Source organism: Antechinus flavipes, chromosome 4 (genome assembly GCF_016432865.1).
Source record: "Antechinus flavipes isolate AdamAnt ecotype Samford, QLD, Australia chromosome 4, AdamAnt_v2, whole genome shotgun sequence".
In the NCBI taxonomy this organism is placed as follows: Eukaryota; Metazoa; Chordata; class Mammalia; order Dasyuromorphia; family Dasyuridae; genus Antechinus; species Antechinus flavipes.
The window spans coordinates 415,371,585-415,394,145 of NC_067401.1; the positions used below are offsets into that span (position 1 = coordinate 415,371,585).

Below are 22,561 nucleotides of genomic sequence, written 5' to 3' on the forward strand. Positions count from 1 at the left end.
GACTGGCAGTGACTAGAAGAAACAGGCCCTAATTAATCAGCTAATGAGAATGTTAATGAGGATGATGGAGGCCACAGGCCCAACTTACCTTGGCCAGCACAGACACAAAGTTTTTCAGAGCTGTCAGACGCTCTCCCTCTAGGACTTTGAACTTGCCCACCTCTATCCGAAGGATGTAATGGAGAGTAGATTCCAAATCGAGCATATATATCTTGGATCTGGGGACAAGGAGGGGAAGGAGAGAAAGGTGGTATTGACAATGGGGAGGGGCAACGCGGGATCAGAAAGGGAAAGTTATTATTTTCTGATCACCCACCTGGGACCAATTTAAACAATCCACAGTCAGAGAAAGAATCTCCATCATAACGTCAGACACTGTGTGAGTCTCGGCCAGCATTCTATCTCTCAGTGAAGTTCCTCACGGACCAAATGAAGAGATTAAACTAGGGCTTCTAAAGTTCTTTTTATCTCTAATTCCATGATCCTATAGGATTCTTCACATTGTCATCATCGTCATCGCTAACATTTAAATATTGCTTTAAGGTTTGCAAAGCACTTTACAAAGCTTTGTAACAAGGGTAGTTTTGGGGCAGCTAGATGGCACAATGGATAGGGCAATGGAATCAGGAAGTCCTGAGTTCAAATCTACCCTGAGAAACTTAATACTTCCTAGCTGTGTGACTCTGGGCAAGTCCCTTTACCCCAATTGCCTTGCAAAAACAAAAACAAAAACAAAAAACAATACTTTGTAATGTTTGATACAAAGATATCATTTGATTTTTGCAAATCAACTATATATATTCACCACCACCCCCCAGCCTTTTACATCTGCAGCAGCCCTTTTTGTAATGGCAAGGAACTGAAAGCTGAATGAGCCGATCAGTTGAGGAATGGCTGAGTGAGTTATGATATATGAATGCTGTGGAATATTATTGTTTTATAAGAAACAACTGGCAGGATGAGTTCAGAAAAGACTGGAGAGACTTACATGAACTGATGGTGAGTGAAATGAGCAGAACCAGGAGAACATTGTACATAATAACAAGATTATGTGATGATCAATTATGATAGACTTGACTCTTTTCAACATGAGATGATTCAGAACAATTCCAATAGACTTGTGTTGGAGAAAGCCATCCACATCCAGAGAGAGAACTATGGGGACTGAATGTGGATCACAACATAGTATTTGCATCTTTTTGTTATTGTTTGCTTGTTTTTTCTTTCTTTCTCATTTTTTCCCTTTTTGAGCTGATTTTTCTTGTGATGCATGATAAATGTAGAAATATGTATAGAAGAACTACACATATTTAATATATGTTGGATTGCTTGCCATCTAGGGGAGGAGGTAGGGAAAGGAAAGGAGAAAAACTTGGAACACAGGGTTTTGCAAGGGTGAATGCTGAAAACTATCTTTGCATGTATTTTGAAAATTAAAAAACTATTATTAAAAATAAGTAAATGAACAGATAGGTATACAAATAAATAAAGAAATAGATGAACAAATGTATAAATAAATTAAAACCATCTAATTCAATTAAGCCATTAAAGCTGTCTAATAAAAAGTCATTTTTTTTTTTTTTGGCTGGGCTGAACTCTCCTTGGGCTAAGTGTAAAGAGGGATCTTCTCTTTCTTAGGGATTCTCCTTTCCCACACCTAAAGGTGTTATTAAGGAAGCTGGCATGGAAACCCACTACTTTGGGATTTATCAAATGATTTATAAATATGTCAATTCTGACAGAACAGTACCATTATTATCCCCATTTTATAGATGAGAAAACAGAGACTGCCAAGTGTCACACAGCCAGTAAGGCCTGATTTGAATTCAGGTCTTCTTAACTCCTGCTCTATCTGTTGGGTCACCTGATCAAACATGTTCTGGAACCTGAATCTCTTTTTCAGGACTTTGGGGCTGGTCTTTCCTAGGAGGTTCATTCTCAATTGCCAAGAACTGAGGAAGCCCAGCCTAACATGGAAGTTGGCTCCATTTTTGTCTCTGACCCTTTCCTAGCTGATGGATACTCTTGCTAGGTAGCCATGCCCCTCTGGGAGAGAATTACAGGCTTCCTTGAATCTTTCTACACTCCTACACCTGCTCTGCCCTTTTAGAGACTGGGAAAGAGCTCTTTAAGGGGAAAGATTCTCTTTGTGGCAGTTGACTGGATGTCCTCCAAGTTACACTCATCTAGGAATTCATTCAAATACTTTCTGAGTGCCTAAGTGTTGTCTAAGGGAGGGCTTCTTAAACTTTTTCCACTCACCAGAGAAATTTTTCCTTGACTCCAGGCATATAGGTATATAAAATAGGTATACAAATCAAACAATTTCTGTTAATAAATTATAATTTTGTGTCCCCAAAATTTAGTTATAAGATTTAAAAGACAAAGCAATGGTGTAAGTGGGGAGCTACTATATTTGAATAGCCACCATAGAAAGCCTGGATTAGCCCAGGATGAAGAGGGGTTTCAAGTCACTCCAGTGTCAGCAAAGCTTCCTCAAAGTTGAATTTTTCTATCCAGACAGTTCTGAATTGTCATTAACAGTGATCATACTCCTTGAAAACTCAGTTCTAATCTTCATTTTTTAATTATCAAACTACATGACTGTTGTGTCCTGCTTTCTAGAGCCTCCAAGTTGGGGTGGTTAAAATATATTCTCTTAATGGAGGAGTGATGAGGAGGGACTCCCGAGGATGGTTAAAATGTGGAGTCTGTTTATTCTAAGGTCTTCCCCCTTTATATATGCTTATGTAACCAAAACAACACCGTGCATGCGTCAAGTATATACTGTGCCCATGGGACCACAAGAACAACTTGCTATTGTATGTAGTTTGCCACCTGGTATCACTCTGCTTTAATCACAACACAGGTTGTCATCGGCCTCTGACTTCTCAGAAAGGCTGAGAGCCCGTAGGGGAGATGGGGAGCCGAACCAGATGTTGTCAGCAGGTTCCTTCTGGGCTGAAGGGTCTTTATACCTCACCCAGAGTTCCCCCACTGTCTGTGGCCCTCTACACATAACTTCAGGCAAAGAAGTCCCAGGGAATTAACTTTGACTTAAGATTAAATTGACCTCTTTGGTTCTCCATTTTCTCAATGTAAAAAAATGAGGTGAAATGTAAAAAACTATAGATAAGGAGTGAAAAGATCTGTGTTTGAATCCTGACTTTAAAGACATCATTTAGCACCTCAGTTCTAAAATGAGGGCATTGAATGCCATTTCTATGGTTCTTTCCAACTCTAAATATATCATCCTATAAAATGGAAATAAATAATATCTCTTCTATCTCACAGCTTTGTTGGACAAGCAACAAAACAATGGACTCAAAAGTACTCTGAAAACAATAAAGCCTGACACAATTATTAGATATTATTATTTTTTTCTCTCCAGAGCAGTTTCTTTCCAAAGGCACTTACTTATCTACTTAGCTTTACTGGTAAACCACAGGCTTACATTGACATAACAGCCACTTTCTATGTCTTGCTTTGGCAATAAACGCCAAACTGCCCACTTTTTAGTCTCTGTTAAGGATACTTTTTGACTTTCTACTTTTTTTTAAATTAAAGCTTTTTATTTTCAAAACATATGCATGGGTAATTTTCAATATTCACCCTTGCAAAACCTTGTGTTCCAAATTTTTTCCCTCCATTCCCCCACCTTCTATACATATTTCTACAATTATCATGCTGCACCAGAAAAATCAGATCAAAAAGGGAAAAAATGAGAAAGAAAACAAAATGCAAGCAAACTACAACAAAAAGAGTGAAAATGTTTTTGTTGTTGTGATCTACACTCAGTACTCACACTCCTCTCTCTGGATGTAAATGGCTATCTTTAACAAAAGACTATTGGAACTGGCCTGAATCATCTCTTTGTTGAAGAGAGCCACATCCATCAGAATTTATCATAGTATAATCTTGCTGTTGCTGTGTATAAAGATCTCCTGATTTTGCTCACTTCACTTAGCACCAGTTCATGTAAGTGTCTCCAAGCCTCTCTGAAATCATCCTGCTGGTCATTTCTTATAGAACAATAATATTCCATAGACTTTTCACTTTCAAAGTGGATTCTGAATCACTGGGACTTTCTAATTCCAGATCTAGGGCTCTATGGACCTATGGTACCACTTAGCTGGCTCATAAGAATTCAGTTATTCTTGAAGGAAGCTAGAGATTCAACAAGGCAGAGGTAGAAGAGAATACATTCCCAATACATACAAAGGGTTATAGAGTAGGCAGATGAAATACCATAAAAGGGGAAGAGCTAAGCAGGCCAGTTTGAGTGGAACAGAGAGTGTATAAAGAGAGAACATAAAGGAAAAGATTAGTGGGAGCCAAACTATGGAGGGTATTAAATACCAGGGCGAAAATTTTAGGTCTTGTATTTTATCTATCTATCTATCAATAGATAATCAGTGATTTTTTTAAAGGTCTCATATATACCAAAATATTTTTTAACATCATTAAAAAAAAATAACAGCAAGGAACTGGAAATAAAGCAGCTGCCCATTGATTGGGGGAATGGTTAAACAAACAATGAGACGTGAATGAGTGAATATTACTTTGCCATGTGAATATAACTACAGAGAAGCATGGAAAAACTTATATGAACTGATGCAAAATGAAGAAGTATAAAACATTGGAATTAAATTCTGGAAGAAGTGATATGAGAATGTACCTCCTTCCCTTCTTTGCCTCCTTCTCAGTATCTGTTCCCTTGCCCTTCCCACTTTTTAAAAAATTCTTTGTTACAAGGGATGGCTCCCTGGTTAGAGAATATTTTTGGAAAGGAATATGTTTGGAAACAAAGGTAGTATACAAACAAAAGATGTTAATTTTCTAAAATTTAACTCTTAAATTTAAATTTAAAATAAATGAGCACATTGCACTTTTGCTTCTATTATTCCTAGAGACCTCCCTCCTTTTCTTCAATATGTCCATAGGAAGTCAACAGAATCCTCCTGCAGTCACAAAATTTGGAAAATTTCCACATAATTTGAGGCTTGGAGCAGGGATACTGGATGTGCTGTCCAGATATTCACAGTTTCATTTTCCAGAACTTGCCTACACAACTAGAATTATTAGGTAGTTTACAACAAGAATAAAAGCAAAAGCTATCTAGCCTTCATAGGAGATGCCCAGTGAAAAACCAGGCTATTTTGAAAATGAATCCTGGTCCCCACCAATAAATCCAACAAATTAAGTATTATATCACAAATTAATTCAAGAAAATAAAGTAATAAAAGGAAAGTAAACAAACATATTAAGTGTCTACTATAGGCAAGGTGCTTGCTGGGGATTTTTAAAAATCTAAAATTTTAAAAAGCAACAACAATAACAACAACAACCTACAACCCAATCTCTGCCCTTGAAGAGCTAACATTCTAATGGGAAAATACAGATTTGTTGTTTAATTGTTTTAAGTTGTGCCTGACTCTCCATGATCTTTTTGGGGTTATCTTGGCAAAGATACTAGAGTGGGTTGACATTTTTTCTCCAGGCCATTTTACAGATGGAGAGACTGAGGCAAACAGGATCAAGTGAATTGTCCAGGGTCATAAAGCTAATAAATATACGATTTGAACTCAGGTCTTCCTAATTCTAGATCTAGAGCTCTATGGACCTATGGTACCACTTAGCTGGCTCATAAGAATTCAGTTATTCTTGAAGGAAGCTAGAGATTCAACGAGGCAGAGGTGAGAAGAGAATACATTCCCAATACATACAAAGGGTTATAGAGTAGGCAGATGAAATACCATAAAAGGGGAAGAGCTAAGCAGGCCAGTTTGAGTGGAACAGAGAGTGTATAAAGAGAGAACATAAAGGAAAAGATTAGTGGGAGCCAAACTGTGGAGGGTATTAAACACCAGGGCGAAAATTTTAGGTCTTGTATTTTAAAGGCAAGACTTCTGAGAATAAGAGTGTCCATAAGACATGTTTTGGGAATGTTGTTTTGGCAGCCAAAATCCTGGTAGGTTTTATGAATTTATATATGATCCTTATATGCAGGGATCACACTGACACTCCATGACCCTCCAGTTCTGAAGCTGGATGGCTCATCTATCTGTCAGGGATACTGATAGAAATTCAGAGCTAGGAGGGATAGTTGTTTTGACTTGGTTGTTATTATTGGTCCTTCACTCTCAAAGAGAACCATGACATCAGGTAGCTGACAATAGAAATCCCTTCAATAACATCCTATATTAGGTGGGACTCTGAATGAGATGGTTCCTAACAACACTTCCATCTCAAGAGTTCTTCTTACACTTCTTACTAACATTCCCCACACACCCAAAGTAGTCAGAAAGGATTCCTGGACAAGTGGAAGAGTAGAAAATGGAGTCAATGATCATTACAGAGCAGAAGAAGGTTCAGCAGCGTGCTTACCGATCTACGGGTTTAATAACAGGAGGTGCTATCCGTTCTGATGTGTTTGGATGCACTGTTGGGGTTAAACTCTTTTTGCCCACTCCAGGTAATTTCTGTAGGTAAGTGCTATAAAGAGATCTGGATTCCATAAGCCTGTGAAGGGAGAGAGACAGAAAAATATGAGTGAAGAGGCAGTCACTGGGGCTGGGAGGAGATAGTCAAAACCAATCTACTAAAATCCCAATCTCCTTACAGAAATGCCTGCACCTCAGCCAGAAAAAAAGCAAGAGGAAGTCTCTGACCCATGGTTCATTACCAAGAATGGGTTAAAGGAGACTCTAAGGGGTGAAGATTTTTCTTTAAGAAACATTAGTAAGATTTTTCAAGTATCTATCTGCCTAACCTCTGGAACAGTTTGAGAAAAGAATATTTTTTTATCTTCCATCCATATTCCTTTATGGAAAAACTGCCTGATTGGAATCTTCTATATTCCATTTCAAAAGCAGCTAGATGCCCAGAGGAGCTACAAACTGTTTTCAATCTTGCGAAAGTCAAAATGTTGATCTGGTTAAAAGGTGCTATTCTAGAGAATCTGCTCTTGTAGGGCCCTCTTCAGGGAGGGAAAGACCTTGCAGGAAAACTGATCCAGTCCCTAAGGAGATCTAAGGTCACTGAGTCTTGGTGGAAGAAAAAAAGAAAAGGGAATGGGGATGGATAGGAATCTCAAGAAAGCCAGCCTCTTCTATGTCCTGTCATGTCAAGACCCCTTATTGGGTTTTGTTTCACCTTTCCCATTGGGCAAGAAGGTTCACAGTGGAAGTTATATATGCTATAAATTGACTGAACTATCAGAAGGGTGACAGTAATCCAGGGATTCTATGGAACATATGGGATCTAGAGCTAGAAAGAATCTTAGAGATCATCTAGTCCAAATCCTTCATGAGGGAAACGTAAGAGACTTGTCCAGGGTCGTAATAGTAATAAGCATCAGAGACTGGATTTGAATACAAGCAGTCTCACTTTAGCACCAATGCTCTTTCATCTGTGAGATGGGGATTTATAGAATCTACTTCCCAAGTTGTTGTGAGAATCAAATGAGATAACATTTGTAAATATTTTTGCCAACCTTGAAGCACATTGTTATTATTAATTGTATTATTATTAATGAATATTATGTGTAAATATACATTGTTATTTATTATTATTTATAATAATACATAATCAAATATTTATTATTACTGAACTGGGTATTTTTTAACTTGAAATTTATTTATTATTTATAATAATATATAACAATATGGTAATCATTATTATTACTGAACTGGGTATTTTAAACTCGAAATTGTTTATTATTTATAATAATATGATAATTATTATTACTGAAATAGGTATTTTTAACTTGAAACTTATTTATTATTTATAATAATATATAACAATATGGTAATCATTATTATTACTGAACTGGGTATTTTAAACTTGAAATTGTTTATTATTTATAATAATATATAATAATATGATAATTATTATTACTGAACTGGATATTTTTAACTTGAAATTATTATTTATTATTTATAATGATATATTTTAATATGATAATTATTATTACTGAACTGGATATTTTTAACTTGAAACTATTTATTATTTATAATAATATATAACAATATGGTAATTATTATTATTACTGAACTGGATATTTTTACTTGAAATTGTTATTTATTATTTATAATAATATATAATAATATGGTTATTATTATTACTGAACTGGGGTTTTTAACTTGAAATTGTTTATTATTTATAATAATATATAATAATATGATAATTATTATTACTGAACTGGAGATTTTAAACTTGAAATTATTATTTATTATTTATAATAATATGGTTATTATTGTTACTGAACTGGGTTTTTTAACTTGAAAAAGTTTTTATTGCTACCTTTGTTTTTACATCATCATCATTTCTGGAATCACCCCCATCTCCGTGTCTCTTGAAAGTGAAACCTTCCTTTTAACAGTTAAACAAAAACACCAGATACAGTAACCACATTGAACACTACATGCAACAGTTTACCCTCTTCATTGCAGGCTGTCCTTCCTCCCTTCTGCTCTATTCTCCGGGACTACATTTGTATTTCAATCTGTGTGCACGGGGGTTCCCGAGCACATTCACACCCCACCCCACCCCACAGATGTATGTGCGTCCCTCGGCTGCAGCGATCATGTTTCTGAGGTGCTTAAAGGGTTGGCCGTGCAGGGAGGTTGGAGAAGGCCACTTCTCCCCTTCTATGCCTGGAGACACAACTCACCTGGTCCCTGATATCGCCTCCTTTGACACTACAGTGTCAGGTTACTTGTGTGGCTGTTGGTCCCAGCAAACAGTGCTAAGGCTCAGACAGGGCTCTGGGGACACTAAGGCTATGAATCCTCTGGCTTGGGAGGGAGAGGAAAGCAGGGGAAGGCAAAAGGACAGATTCCCCCCCCAAGAGAGAGGCTGGGAGTGAGGCACAGTGGCAGGGGAGCTGGCAGCGAGAAACCATCACTTTCCGCCCTGATTTCACGACCCGATGTTTATCGATGAGCAGATGGCTGGGAGATGGCATCGTCACAAGCAATTTTCCCCTCCACCAACTCTATAGCAAGGAAACAATAACACTGCTCTCTGCCAGAGCTGGCATCATCTGAGCTCGCCCAGAAGGCCAAGCCCCTCTCTGCCACTCATGCCATCCTGTCTCAGTGCAAACCCTACCAGCGAGGTCTACCCAGGAGAGGGCAGAGCAGACTCAGTCAGGGTAGCAGGGTCTCCAGGAAGAGTTAACTCACCCCTTCCCCCCGCAGAGGAAAAGGATGGCACATTCACTGCCCCCAACCCCAGATCACTTCCAGAGACAACCTGAGGTCCAGGCTTTTGTCTCCCTGCCCTCCACGCTCTTCCTTCAAGTGCTAGCCTGACATCCATCATCCATTGAGGGGAGGAAGGCACCATCTGGCCCCTATTTAACACGTTATTCATCGAAGGGGACTGCCAGAGGGGCCCGGCGCTGGGCTCATTGTTCTCTGCCAGCTTTTCGGAACTGGCTATTGTCAGATTTCTAATGAACTTTTCTGCAATTAGGAAACCAAAGGGAGGGAGGGTCAGACACGATTGGTTCCCTGCCAAGTAAGCAAGCTTGCCAGTGTGTCTGCCCACCAACACTGCAGACAGAGTCAAGTTTCAAAGTTGTGATGGGCTGGAACAACTGGGGGGACAGAACCAGGGTTCCTGATGCCTACTCTGTGCAGGAAGTGGGGGCAGGGACTGGGCTGGTGGGAGAAAGAGGGGTGAATTGAGGAAGTACTTACACAGGAACCCTGAAACTAGAACCATTTCTGCTCAGTAGGTAGCATGAAGGGAAGTTGGTAACAGCAAATTTCTTCACTAGATCCTCCTGCACATCCAAGGCCCTGCGCACTTTGATGCCATGATACTGAGACAGGTCCAGCTCTACCTGTAAAAATCAGTGAATTTGTTGAAGGAACAGGCATTGCACAGAACGACCTGAGGGATGGTCAGTCTCTGTTTTCAGTGCACTTGGAATGGCAGAACCACAGTTTTAGAACTGGATGGAACTTCGGAAACCATTTTACCAAAAAAAAAATTTTTTTTTTACAAAAGAAGAAACTGAGCCCCAAAATGAGTTTTGGTCAGACAGGTATCATAATTTGAGTTCTGATCCTCTGACTCCAAACTAGACTCTCAGGCTAGTGGAGAGCTAGAGAGTGCTGGCTCCAAGTGATCTAGGGTTAAGCTTCTCAAACTTTTCTTTTCATGGTCACTGCCATGAGTAAAAACGACTAGGAAACCCACAGACCACTTACTCAACCTCCTCACTTGAAAACTTAGGGGGGAAATCCTTTAAAGGCAGTGTTTATTGACGACCCTACAATCATTTCTTGTGGTCCCTGTCTTGCACACTGTCATTTCAAGGGGTTAGGGGATGGTAATGAAGAAAGGCATTGACCTTTCACCCAGGGATGAGAATAGGTACCTGTATTTCCCTTTCCCCATCCCTCCTGCTTCCAGGTCACCAGAGTGATCTTTCTCAGTTCAGCCCATCCAGCACAGTGACTACACAGAATTTTCCTTATGCATCAACAATCACAGGGTCTTAGCTTTAGATGTGGAAAGTACCTTTGCAAATCATCTTCCTCATTTTATAAATGAAGAAACTGAGGTCCATCAAAGTAAAGATCACTTAAAGATTACTTTAGTAATTTAATTTAGTAATCTTTACTAAGAAATTCTTTTGTTGAAGATTTAGTGCCAGGCAAGGAATGGAATCCAGTTCTTCAAATTCTAAATCCATCCCTCATTCCTTTGTGCCACAGTGCAATCTCCTTTTACCCCCTTCTCCTTTTCTCTAGGGTTCTTTTGGAGCAGACCTAGAAATCTCACCCAGGCACGAGACTAATCCACTTTTGAATTAAATTAATTCATGAATAAAAAGGGCTATGAGGAGAGTCAGTGTGGGGGGTAGAAAAGGACAGAGGAGAGAAAGGGAGAGAGAGAGAGAGACAGAGAAGCAGAGAGACACAGGGGGTGAGGGAGAAAGACAGAGACAGAGAGATGGCTAGAAGGAAGAGAGAGCAAAAGGAAGAGAGAAATTGAGAGATAGAGATGGAGGGGACAGAGACAGAGAAAAGCATAGAGGGAAGAGAGAGAGAGAGAGACAAAGAAAGACAGGGAGACACAGAGAAACAGAAAGAGGGAGAGGTAGAGAGATAGAGAAGGATGGAGGGGGGGAGAGACAGACAAAGAGAGAGACAGATGGAGGAGAGAGAGAAAAGAATGGAAGATGGTGACATACACATAGAAGAGAGAAGAGAGAAGAAAGGAGAGAGAGAGAATCAAAGAGACAGGGACACAGAAGGAAGAAGGAGGGGGAGGGAGAGAGACAGACCCAGAGAGACAAAGACAAAGAGAAGGATGGAAGGGAAACAGACAGAGAAAAGAGGGAGGAAGGGAAAAAGAGAGAGAGAGAGACAAAGGGCGACAGAGAGGGAGGCAATGTGATGGGGAAAAACCTTGGGAAAGGGGCAGCTAAGGTATATTGACACACGCTGCCCCCCCAACATGGACACTCTACCAAACCAGATTAAAATGTAATTATGAAATGTTCAACAAAATAAATAAAAATAAAAATATCACACCAATCCTTTTTACTTGAGGTTTTCTGAGCCCACAGGGGTCCATTTGTACTTGGGTCTGACACCGCTAGTACATCAGAAATCCAGATTCTGAAGGAAGGTTCAATTCTCTCTGCTGGCACTCATCCCCTCCCTTTTCTCTCCCCCAGGTCCATGTTCTCTAAGGCTCTAAGCTTCAGAGCAAGAGTCAGTCAGACTGCATAGGTAATTTTGTTGCTGTTTCCCGCCCCCCCCCCAAGGAATTACCCAATACTAATGAAATCACGGGTCTGATCCAAAAAAAAAAAAAGCCAAAAACCAAAACAAAATACAATTTAAAAAAATCTGAAGCCTTTGATTCTAATCCCAGTTGGGTCATTTGACTTTTCTGTGACCTTAGACATCTAAGATGTCTGAGCCTCAGTTTCCTTATCTATAAAAAGAGAGCACTGGGACAGCTGCTTTTTAAAATTCGTTCCTTTTCTTTTTTCTTTTTTCTTTTTTTATATTTGATTTTATTTTAATTCGTTCCTTTTCTATGATTCTGCCACAAAGCTCCTGTAGTACCTGTCTCCCCCAGCAGATGTCTCCCAAGTGAAAGCAGCTGGCAGGTCAAACCCCACTCCCACCCCACCCCAAATGATAACAATTCCCATCCCTAAACTTTCACCTTGCTCCCCAGCAAGCTCAGGTGATCTTACCTCTCTACCCAAATAGGAGTCCTTCTTCTCAAAGATCACGGCCAGGTAATCATCATTGTTTCTCAAGAAGAAACTATTAATCTCGTCCCGCCTGCAAGAGATAATAACATTGGCTGTGCCCACTGGAAAAGGGTGCCATTGCTCCAGTCCAAAGAACATCTGACTCCCCATGTGCGTATGAGACAATGGTAATGACACAAGACTCGGAGAATGGCAATAAAACCTCCCGAATCATCCTGCCAGAGGCATACCTTGCCAGCTCATCCCAGGCTTTTAAAGCATGGGGAAGAAAAGGGCGATGTGTCTACTGTACCAAGCACCTTTTACTAATTTTATCTCATTTGATTATCACAAAATCCTGAGAGGTTTGTGCTGTTTTATAACTGAGGAAATGGAGGCAGACTTGCCTAGGATCACACAGCTAGTATCTGAGACCGTATTTGAACTCAGGTGTTCCTAACTCCAGTCTCAATGCTCTAACCACGGGGCAACCAGTCACCTATAGTTATCAGTAGGGGAAGAGGAAAAATGGGCATTTTACCTCCTTGTTCTAGTTCTAAGTGAATATTGTTCCTTCATTAGATCCCTTCTTCCTTCTTTTGAGAGTCGATTTAGCTTTCTTGGAGCCTCCAGAAGATTGATAATGAAACATGCTATCTACCTCCTGACAGAGAGGTGGTGGACATGGGATGCAGAAGGAGACGTGCAATTTTAGGCACTGGCTAATGCAGGAATTTATTTTGGCTGCTTACGAATATTTATTGATTTTCTTTTTTTTTTCCGGTGGGGGGGAGGAATATAGGAGAGAAAAAGCAAATGCTTATAAATCAAGAGAAAGGTTCAAATGAAAAGAAAGTGGATATAAGAGAGAAATAAAAGCAAATGGAAGAAGAGACAGTTGATTCAGTCAAAATCTGGAATTCAGGAAAAAACAAAAAGGAAGGGTATCTGCTATTTAGATTTAGTGGGGTATGCTATGCACACAGCAATATGACAAATCCACGTAATTTGGGAGAAAAATGTGGATGCCCAGAGGCAGCAAGAACTGCAATAAAGTAGAAAAAGAACCATATACATTAGACTGCAAGCTCCTGGAGAGTAGGAACTTATTTTTGAATCTTTTTGTATCCTTAATGCTTAGCACAGTCCAAACATTTAATAAACGTTTATCAATTTGGCACGGGATGCAAAGGACCTGATGCAAAAAGTACCACAGGAACTTGAAATCTGATTCTCTTATGATCATTAAAAAGAGGAATCATAGCATGTCAGACCCAGAAGGGGCTTCATGTAATTCAACTTCATTTCCAGATGAGGACACAGAATAGAAGCCAAAATGAAAAATCAGACCAAAAACTGGGAGAAATAAAACAAACAAAACCAAAATCACTGGGGGAAGAAAAGAGTTGGTTATAGAAAAAACTGGAGATGTTAATTAAAAAAACTTTTAAGCAAAATATATTTGACTTAGAAAACAACCCAGTTTCATAAAGTTAATTAACAAAATGAATAATACCAGCACATTTAAGATGCTGACCATGTGAGCCTTGAGCAATCCTGGTGAACACATAGACTGTGAAAGAGAAAAAGGGAAATGGCAGAAGAGGTTAGAGTCATTCCTCTCAATAAAGTGATAGAAAATGGGATCTCGAAGCTGGTACCTGAGATGTTCAATGCAAGTTAGTTTAAGTAATATAAGCACCAGCTAATATATAATAAATTGAGGCAGCAAGATGACACAATGAATAGAGCACCAGGCCTGAAGTCAGGAAGACTAATCTTCATGAGTCTAAATCTGGCTTCAGATACATATGAGGACCTGATGCAAAATGATCCTGGGTAAGTCACTTAACCTTTTTGCCTCAGTTTCCTCATCTATAAAATGATCAAGAGAAGGAAATGGCAAATCACTCCAATATCGCAGTCAAGTCAAATGGGATCATAAGGAACTGACCACAACTGAAATGACTGAACGAACAGCAAACATCCAAAGTATTGTTGACACAGTTAAAATTGAAGCAGCCTCTACCTTGTTGTATTCTGCTTAGGAAGATGCTACATCCAAAGTAATTTCATTTCAACTTCATACAAATGAGCAGAACAGTAAGTGCTATTGGACTCTACTCTTCCTTATTCATTTATACTCCAAGATCTCCTCCAGTAGATAGTTAACCTTTTCCCTATTGATATTTAATACACACAAAATACTTTTTAAAGGGATGACTAAGTAGGTAGGTTTACAGACATAACTTTTTGTCAGCAGACTTTCTCCATGGTCCCAGGAGAGAGACTTTTAAGAGCCCTCAGGAGTAAAAATGTATGAGTATGTGTTTTGGGCTGGGAGTGGAGGAATATATGTATGTATACACAATATAGGGAAAAAATAAATTTTCTCGATTTGTGGAAAAAAAACTGGATCCTTACCTCTGATTTCCCTTTCAGTCTCATTTCTAAAGCTCCAACTACAAGAGGCCTTTCCTGATCCCCTCAAAAATTAGTTTTTCCCTCCTGTTCCCATCCTACTTTGTATTGATTTTCTATATATTTTGTTTTCATTCCAGTGGAATATAAGCTTCTTGAGAGTTAAGAGATGTTTTGTTTTTATCTTTGTACCTCTGATGTCTGGCATATGGCAGGTATCTGGCTAGTCTTTGTTGGGCTAATTCAAATTAGCTCCAGGAGAACACAGGTAGTTTCCTGAATAAGACAACAGCCCAGTTATAAGATTCATCAGAACATATTGAGTTCTGATCTAGGACTTTATCACCCACATCCTTGACAAATACATCACTGGATCTCTGGGTTCTCTTGCTTGTAAAGCTTGGGGAAACAATCTAGAGTTCTCCCAGAGGAAAGCTATAAAGAAACTAGTAATTAATGAGTATAAAGTGCTTTCAAGTCATAAATAAGTATGCAGTTGAGGAAATAGGCAGCTCCCTACTGCCAGTTCAGAATGGGTCTGCTGAATCTCCATCAATCCTTAATAGCATTGTTAATTCCCTCTTCCCTTGCCTGACCAAATAAATTTCCTGGACCCAAGATCATTTATATTGTTTCATTCCCTCCCCTAGCAGACCTGGCTCTACTGTCCACGGGCCCACAGAGATAGTATAGTAACCTGTCTCAATCACCCTTGGACTAAGTCCTGATGCTACCATCCCTTTGGGAAAGCCTGAGCAAGATAGATATACCGTCCACATTCAGTCCATGGATGAAACCAGCTTGATTAATAAATAAAGGAGAATTGATATCAAGTTTTAACCTTGAGACCTGCCCCTTCCAAAACAATCAACATTTAGCCAACAAGCATTTATTCAGCACCTACTAAGTGCTGGAAGCAAATGGCTTCCTTTCAAGGAACTGGGCAGTAATTATCTTTTTTCTTTGTTCTTAAAGGGTGCCGATTTCTTTTTGCCATGTCTGAACAAATAAATGTTCTGGATCCAAAATTATTTATGGCATATCTTTCCCACCCCATGATATAGTGTTCAGTACACAGGAAACCTTTTAAAAATAGGATCATAGGATTTAACAGTAGATGGCACTTTAGAAGCCATCTTTTATTTTACAGATATTTGTTAAATGGATATATGAACAAATGAATCGTGTGAAAATTTGTTGAATAGACAAGACCTAGCAAAGATATATCAAGAAAAGAGTGAATGGCTATTGAAATCTGTACACATCCCAACTGTCTTCTCCCTCCATTCCACCCCACCATAGGTACACCTGTCTGTGGGGTGATCTACCCTCCGCACCTCCCAAAACTTCTCATCTGGAGCAGCATTTGGCCAATTATGACCAACAGAGGCCACTGATTCTATGTGTGGGGAGTGGGGCAAGTCAAAAAATCCCTGGGAAATTCCTCTGTAGCAGCTGCTAAGACACCAGTGGCAGCTGAAATCAGGGCTCTGGTGAATGTCTCTATTTGTGGGACAGAGAAACAAGAGATAGAAAGAGATCACTTAGAGGTGGATACATTTGTGTCTGCCCTGTGGGAGGAGGTCCAGCCTGGAGGAGATAACAGGAATAACAGATCAGCCCCATCTTCTTCTGCCCTGAGCTCTCCCCTCTCCCCTTACACCTTTTGTCTTTGAGCACAGGATAACATCAGTCAGACTCCAAATACCTGATTGGTGACAATGGGGGACAAGATGGGGGCCATCGTCCACCACGATGTGTTTCCAGGGCATCGATGAGGGATGCTTGAAGCTCTTCAACAGTTTTCCCAGATACTAAAGAAGGAATTGAACATTTGGAAAAATTAACTCCAAAAGGCCTTTCTTCAGTGGCAAAGATTAGGGAAATCCCCTTCTTAATCTGGCCCCAATTTATTTTTCTAACTTATGATACACTGACTCCTCTGGCTGCATGCTCTGATCTAGCCAAACTGATCTTCTTCCAGTTCTTCACAAACAACACTCCATGTCCCCCCTCTACATCTTTGCAATGACTCTACTCTTTAGGAATATACTCCCTCCTCATCCTTACTCCTTAGAATCTCTTGTTTCCTTCTTAACGTTTGTTGAATGACACCTTTTTTACATCGGGGTTCTAAGTCTGAGGTATTCAAACTAGGTTTTTAAAATCTTTCAATCATTACATTTCAGCATAATTGGTTTCCTTTGTCATTTTATTTCATAATTTAAAAACATTCTGGGAAGAGAACTATAGGCTTTATCAGACTACCAAAGGCATCCATGATACAAAAAAAGTTAATAACTCCTTTTGTATAAATACATTTATGTGTATACTTTCTCACCCAATGGAATTTAAGTTTCCTGAGGACAGGGACTCTTTCACTTCTGTCTTTGTATCCTTAAATATTTTAATTTATCTAGATTTATCTAAAACACTAATACCTAGTGGACAGTTAATGAACACATATTGATTGAAGGGAATTTATATTATGGAAAGGATCCTTGCTAGATTTAGAAGTCCCTAGAATTTTTTTTGACTGACTGGCCTAGCAGTGACCTTCCCCATTGTCCCTTAGGGGGTGGAGGGTACTCTCCCATGTTCTTTCCAGAATCAGAAGTATTAGGGTACTTCTTCATAAAAGGTCATAGATCCACAGACCTTTGACTTAGGCCACTAAAGTCCAAACCCCTACGATAGAGGCCATAGAAACCTACACCAGATAAAGAGACTCCTGAAGCTTCAACCAAGGAGCTTCAACCCATTCCTCAGAAAGAAAGAAGAATGGAGCATATTGATTTCCCACTCAAAACCAAGGAAATTATGCCTTTCGTTGGGAGAAAGATCTTTCTTATCTAAAGGACAATCTTTGATTGCTTACCATTTGAGTATCACAGACTTATCCTAGCTAAAAAGCCCCTTCTTATACCTGAGAATGAGGTAAAAAATCCAGGGCCTTTTTAGATACCATTTCATTACCAGTGTGTGCCATGCTGCCTGGCAAAGACAAAGGCTAATGAGAATTTGATCTTTGACCTCTTCTCTCTCTCTCTCTCTTTTCTTTCTTTCATATATTCTCTCTCTCTCTCTCTCTCTTCTCTCTCTCTCTTTTCTTTCTCTCTTTTCTTTCTTTTATATTCTCTCTCTCTCTCTTCTCTCTCTCTCTCTCTCTCTCTCTCTCTCTCCTAAAGGAATTTTTCAAAGGACAACCTTCAGGTGTCCATAAGCTATGTCCTCTCAGTCGCCACAAAGAAAGACGGAAATGTGATGGGAGTAGGAAGGGGCTGGGAAATCAGAGAGAACATTGGAAGTGTCTGACCAGGTCAGCCAGACCCAAGAACAGGCTATAGATACATACCTGAAAACTCTGTTCCAAGAGAAGAGCTGTCTGAGAAGGCTTTAAAATACTGAAAGCAAACACACACGACATCCACGATTTAGTATGTATCTGGACTCTGGTATCCCCTTTTATCATCAGCACCCCAATACTCTCCACTGTTTTGCATTTATATATGAATTTACAGATGATAAATAAGGTCTGAATGAAGGTAAAGTGCAACTTTGAAAAGACTTTGACCTCCAGGCCCTCTGTCCCTCATAGCCAGAATCTCAGCATAATTTATGTACTTTAATCTAAGTTCTAAAATCAACTATATCCAAGTTGAGTTCCCTTATCTTCCCTCACTATTATCCACACCTAAAAATCTTTGTTCTTAACCTTTCTCTATTCCTTTACTCTATTCCTGCCTCAGGAAGAAAGGCATCCTTCTGCCTACATTCTTAACTCCATTCCTTTGTGACTAGGCTTAATAGATAGATATAGTTTGTAAAAACTTCATTTCCAAATCTATCCCTATCCTATTATCTCCCCAGAGTCATACATTAACAACAATGAAAAAAAAAAATCAGTTCAGCAAAACTGACCAACATATTAACTGAAGCTGACAGTATATATATTATTCCCATACTCCCTCACATCTACACAGAAGGGAAGGAAGTGCATTTTAATGTTATCTTCAAGATCAGATTTAGTCATTATAGTTATGTAGCATGCAGTTTCTTTTTGTTGTTTTTCTTTCCATTTACATTAGTCATTATGTATATTGTTTTCCTGGTTCTGATTACTTTGTATCAGACCATAAAGTCTTCCCAAGCTGATCCGAATTTCTTTTCATAGCTAGAGGGGCTTTAGAATAAAAAGAATCTGGGTTCAAATTTTGCCTCTGATCCATATTGGTCATTCTCATCTTCAGAGTATTCTCAGTACAGAGAAAGTGTTGACTTGCATTGGTACTGGGAGTTTCCTCATCTGAGAGTTCCTTATACTAAGGGATATCATAGATCTGGTTCTTACCCCTATAATCTATCTATGTTGAAGATTCCCGGATCTAAATAGCGCTAAATAGTATCTCCTGAACTACAAACCTGGATCACCCACCGCCTACTGGACATTTTCAATTGGATGTTTTATGGGTATCTAAACTCAGTTCATTCAAAATGGTGCTCACCATATTTTTCCCCAAACCCTCTGCTCTTCCTGACTTTTTCTTTTCCCCTAAGGGCACCACCATTCTTCTAGCCATTCATGTACTCAACCTTGGAATCTTCCTGAATTCATAAATCCTTCCCCCCACCCACACAGATACATTTTGTCATTTCTACAATACTATTTTCTACAACACCCTCCCCTTCTCAATCCATCCCCTTCTCTCCATTTATATAACTACCACCCTAGTTGCAGTGCTTTTATCATTCCAGGTATCTTCTATCCATTACAGTTTCCTAATCCTATTTCAGGTCCTCATTACTCTGTATTACAATAGCAATGGCTACTATGATTTCTCATGAACTACTACAGCAACATCTTAACTGCTCTTCCCAACTCCAATCTTTGTAGCATCTTCTAAACTATTCAATAGTATTCAACTAGTGAATACATTGCTGCCAGATTAATCTTCCTAATATCCAGGTCTGATCAGGTCAGTCCCTGATTAAAAATGTTAAATGTCTCCTATAACTTACCAAATAAAGAAACCTCTTAGCTTGGCATTCAAAGACCTTAATTCTCTGTTCTCAGTCAATTTTTACTGATCTATCTCTCCCAGTTCCCACATGGTCTGCATTCCATCTAAGCTGAACTGCTCACCATTCTTTTAACATGTTTTTTACTCTCCCTTTCCCCCACTGCCTTTGCTCAAGTTGTTCACTCTAAATTCTAAATCATTCAAGACCTAGCTCAAATGTCACCTCCTGGATATCCCTCCATATGCATGTAAACTTTCTGTTCTCTAAGTTTCCAAAACAACTTTGACACACACACATGTACATATGTTTATATATGTACATAAAAATATACTATATATATATATTTACTATATATTTGATAGTTCTAATCATAACCCATTTTATTATTGCATATTTATATTGTATATTTGTTTTATCTACTCTTTCCCCAACTAGATTACAATCTTTTTAAGATCAAAGGATTTTGCCTTATTTATCTCTGTATTCCTCTGTTCTGTGTTTTATATTTAACAAGGTACATAACAGTTAACTAAGGGGGTGACTCTATTAGGAAATGGCTAACCAAATCATGGTATACAAATATAATGGAGTAAGAAATGATAAAATGGATGGTTCCAGAGAAAAGTGCGAAGACCTATATGAACTGATGCAAACTGGGCAGAACTGGGAGAACATAAAAAAATCTTTGAAAGACCTGAGGATTCTGATTAATACAATAACAAAACACTATTCCCAAGAACTAAAGATAAAGCTGATCTTTATCTCCTGACAGGGAGGTAGTGAAATCCAGTTACAAAATGAGACAAACATTATTGGACATAGTCATTATAGGAATTTGCCTTGTTTGTTACACAAATTTTCTTCTTTTTTTGTTAAATCGAAGGAGTAGAAGAGGGGGGAAATGATTGTTAATGGAACAAATTAAATTTTTAAAAAAGAAAGTAGGTAACAAGTATTGAATTGGAAAGAAGAATCTTTCTGCCTTTCCTTGTTTCCATGTCCCTTTCACTATTTCCATAACTGGCCAATTAAGGAGCATTTCCTTTGATCATCTGTGGGAGCCCAAGTGGGAATATTTTTAGAGTCAAGCCAAGCTGCATTTTTGTTCCCAGGCTAAAGCACCTCTTTATCGTCATTCCTGGGAGGTGTGCCGTGCCTCAGGGAGCCAGCTTGCCATCTTGGAAACAGGTAATTAAGACTTTTGGAATAAATGTTCTCTTCAGAAAAGGACTGCTTCCTTTTCCTTTCTTTGCTTCTAACAAAGGACATCATTTACTTTTTCCAACCTCCATCCTCTTTCCCTGTACCTCCCCAAATCAACGCCAACAAGAGTGAACTGCTCACAATAGGCATTTAATAAATGGTTGTTGAATTGGGAAAGCAGTGAATATTGTCAAGGTCCCCACTGTTAATTTGGACAACAGCCCCTTTCACGGAAAGGAAAAAAGATTTCATTGATAAGGGCTTATAACTTGGAGTCAAGTTGAATATCACTGAGGCCTGTGTGAGAGGGAAAATGGGTTCATTGGGGAAAGCTCTAAATTTGGAGTCACCAGATCTAAATTAGAATCCTGTCTCAGTCACTTATCACCTCTATGACTTTAGGTAAGTAACTTTACCTCTCTGAGTTTCAGTTTCCTCATTTGTGAAATGAAGAAGTCGGACTTAAGACTTTAAAGGTTCACATGTGTGAATATTAGTTCAGTAAAAATGTAAGCTTCTTGAGACCAAAGATGATTTTTCCTTTTGTAAATGTGCTAATGTCTTATTCCCCAACTAGACTCCTTTAAGGTCAAGCATTATATCTCCTTATCTGTATTTCCCTCATATCACCCAGAACAGTATTAAGTACATTGTTCCCACTCAATCAACATCTGACTGATTGATAGGTAGCTATTTCTGACATTCTTGACAGAAAGGGATGTTTACATTAGATCTGAATGTCCAAAAGGAAAGGTGAAGGAATGAGCAAAGAAGGTATTCTTTATGGAAATAAAGACATGGGATTCTTGATAAACCTTTTTTCCCAGTTTTTCTGATTGGTTTCTTTTCTGGAGTCTGGAAACCAAAAAGCTCTTCTCTTTTTTATTCTTCTGAGGGCTGGGAACTTCCCCAAGTTTGCCCACTACACAGCTTGCTAAGGGATGTCTACCAAAAGAGCTAGAGTTTCCAGCTCTGAGTAAGTACCATCCACATCACTAGGCAAACTGGCCCCTCCCTTTTTGGCTCCCTTTGTTTACCTCCAGCTGTGTATCAGCCCTGGGCCTGACGTAAGCCTGACACAGACTTGGAGCCCGCCTTAAAACCAAGTGTTTGCTAAACAGGTTGGACCAGATGGAAGCTGAGCTGTTTGTTAAAGGTGACGAGGAACCCGAAAGCGATAGTGCCACAGATGGCCGGAGTACCCAAGGGCTTGCGTGTCCATGCTTCAGTCACCTGACCCCACCCTCCTCTTGCCTTAACATACCCCTTTGGACATTCAGACTTCCTCATTTTTGAACAGACTTTCTAGGAAAGTCCTGTTATTATAACTTAACCCAGCCCCTCCTTGGAGGATAACATGTAAGTCACTACTGTTGGTCTTTTATTGGCTAGGATAATCTTCAAGAGAATGCAATAACAATGACTTCCATCTTCACAATATTTCCCTGTCAGCCCTGTGGGTGACTGACACCCATAGCCCTTGGGCTTTGGATTTAGAAGTCTTACGTGACACCCAACACACACAGAAGCCATACTCTCGATGGCCCATCCCACAACTTTCCACTAGAATCCAGATACTCAGCTAGGGGTGGATAAGACAGGAAGAAACCAACCACCCACTCTCTGGCTTTCTCCATCACACACCTGTGGTTGTCTCCATTTTCTTTGGTTGGGAAAGACAGC

At 39.2% G+C, this 22,561-nt stretch overlaps 1 protein-coding gene across 1 annotated transcript in view; it reads right to left on the reverse strand.

Annotated features, from left to right (window-relative positions):
- Positions 1-22,561, reverse strand: part of QSOX1 (quiescin sulfhydryl oxidase 1) — a 60,475-nt gene that overhangs the window by 18,575 nt on the left and 19,339 nt on the right. The window contains exons 3-8 of the mRNA XM_051998843.1: positions 18,009-18,057; positions 16,362-16,467; positions 12,233-12,323; positions 9,708-9,853; positions 6,388-6,522; positions 89-218 (exon numbers count right to left, since the gene is read on the reverse strand). Of these exons, the coding sequence (XP_051854803.1) occupies positions 89-218; positions 6,388-6,522; positions 9,708-9,853; positions 12,233-12,323; positions 16,362-16,467; positions 18,009-18,057 (657 nt within the window). The remainder of the gene's footprint in view (positions 1-88; positions 219-6,387; positions 6,523-9,707; positions 9,854-12,232; positions 12,324-16,361; positions 16,468-18,008; positions 18,058-22,561) is intronic.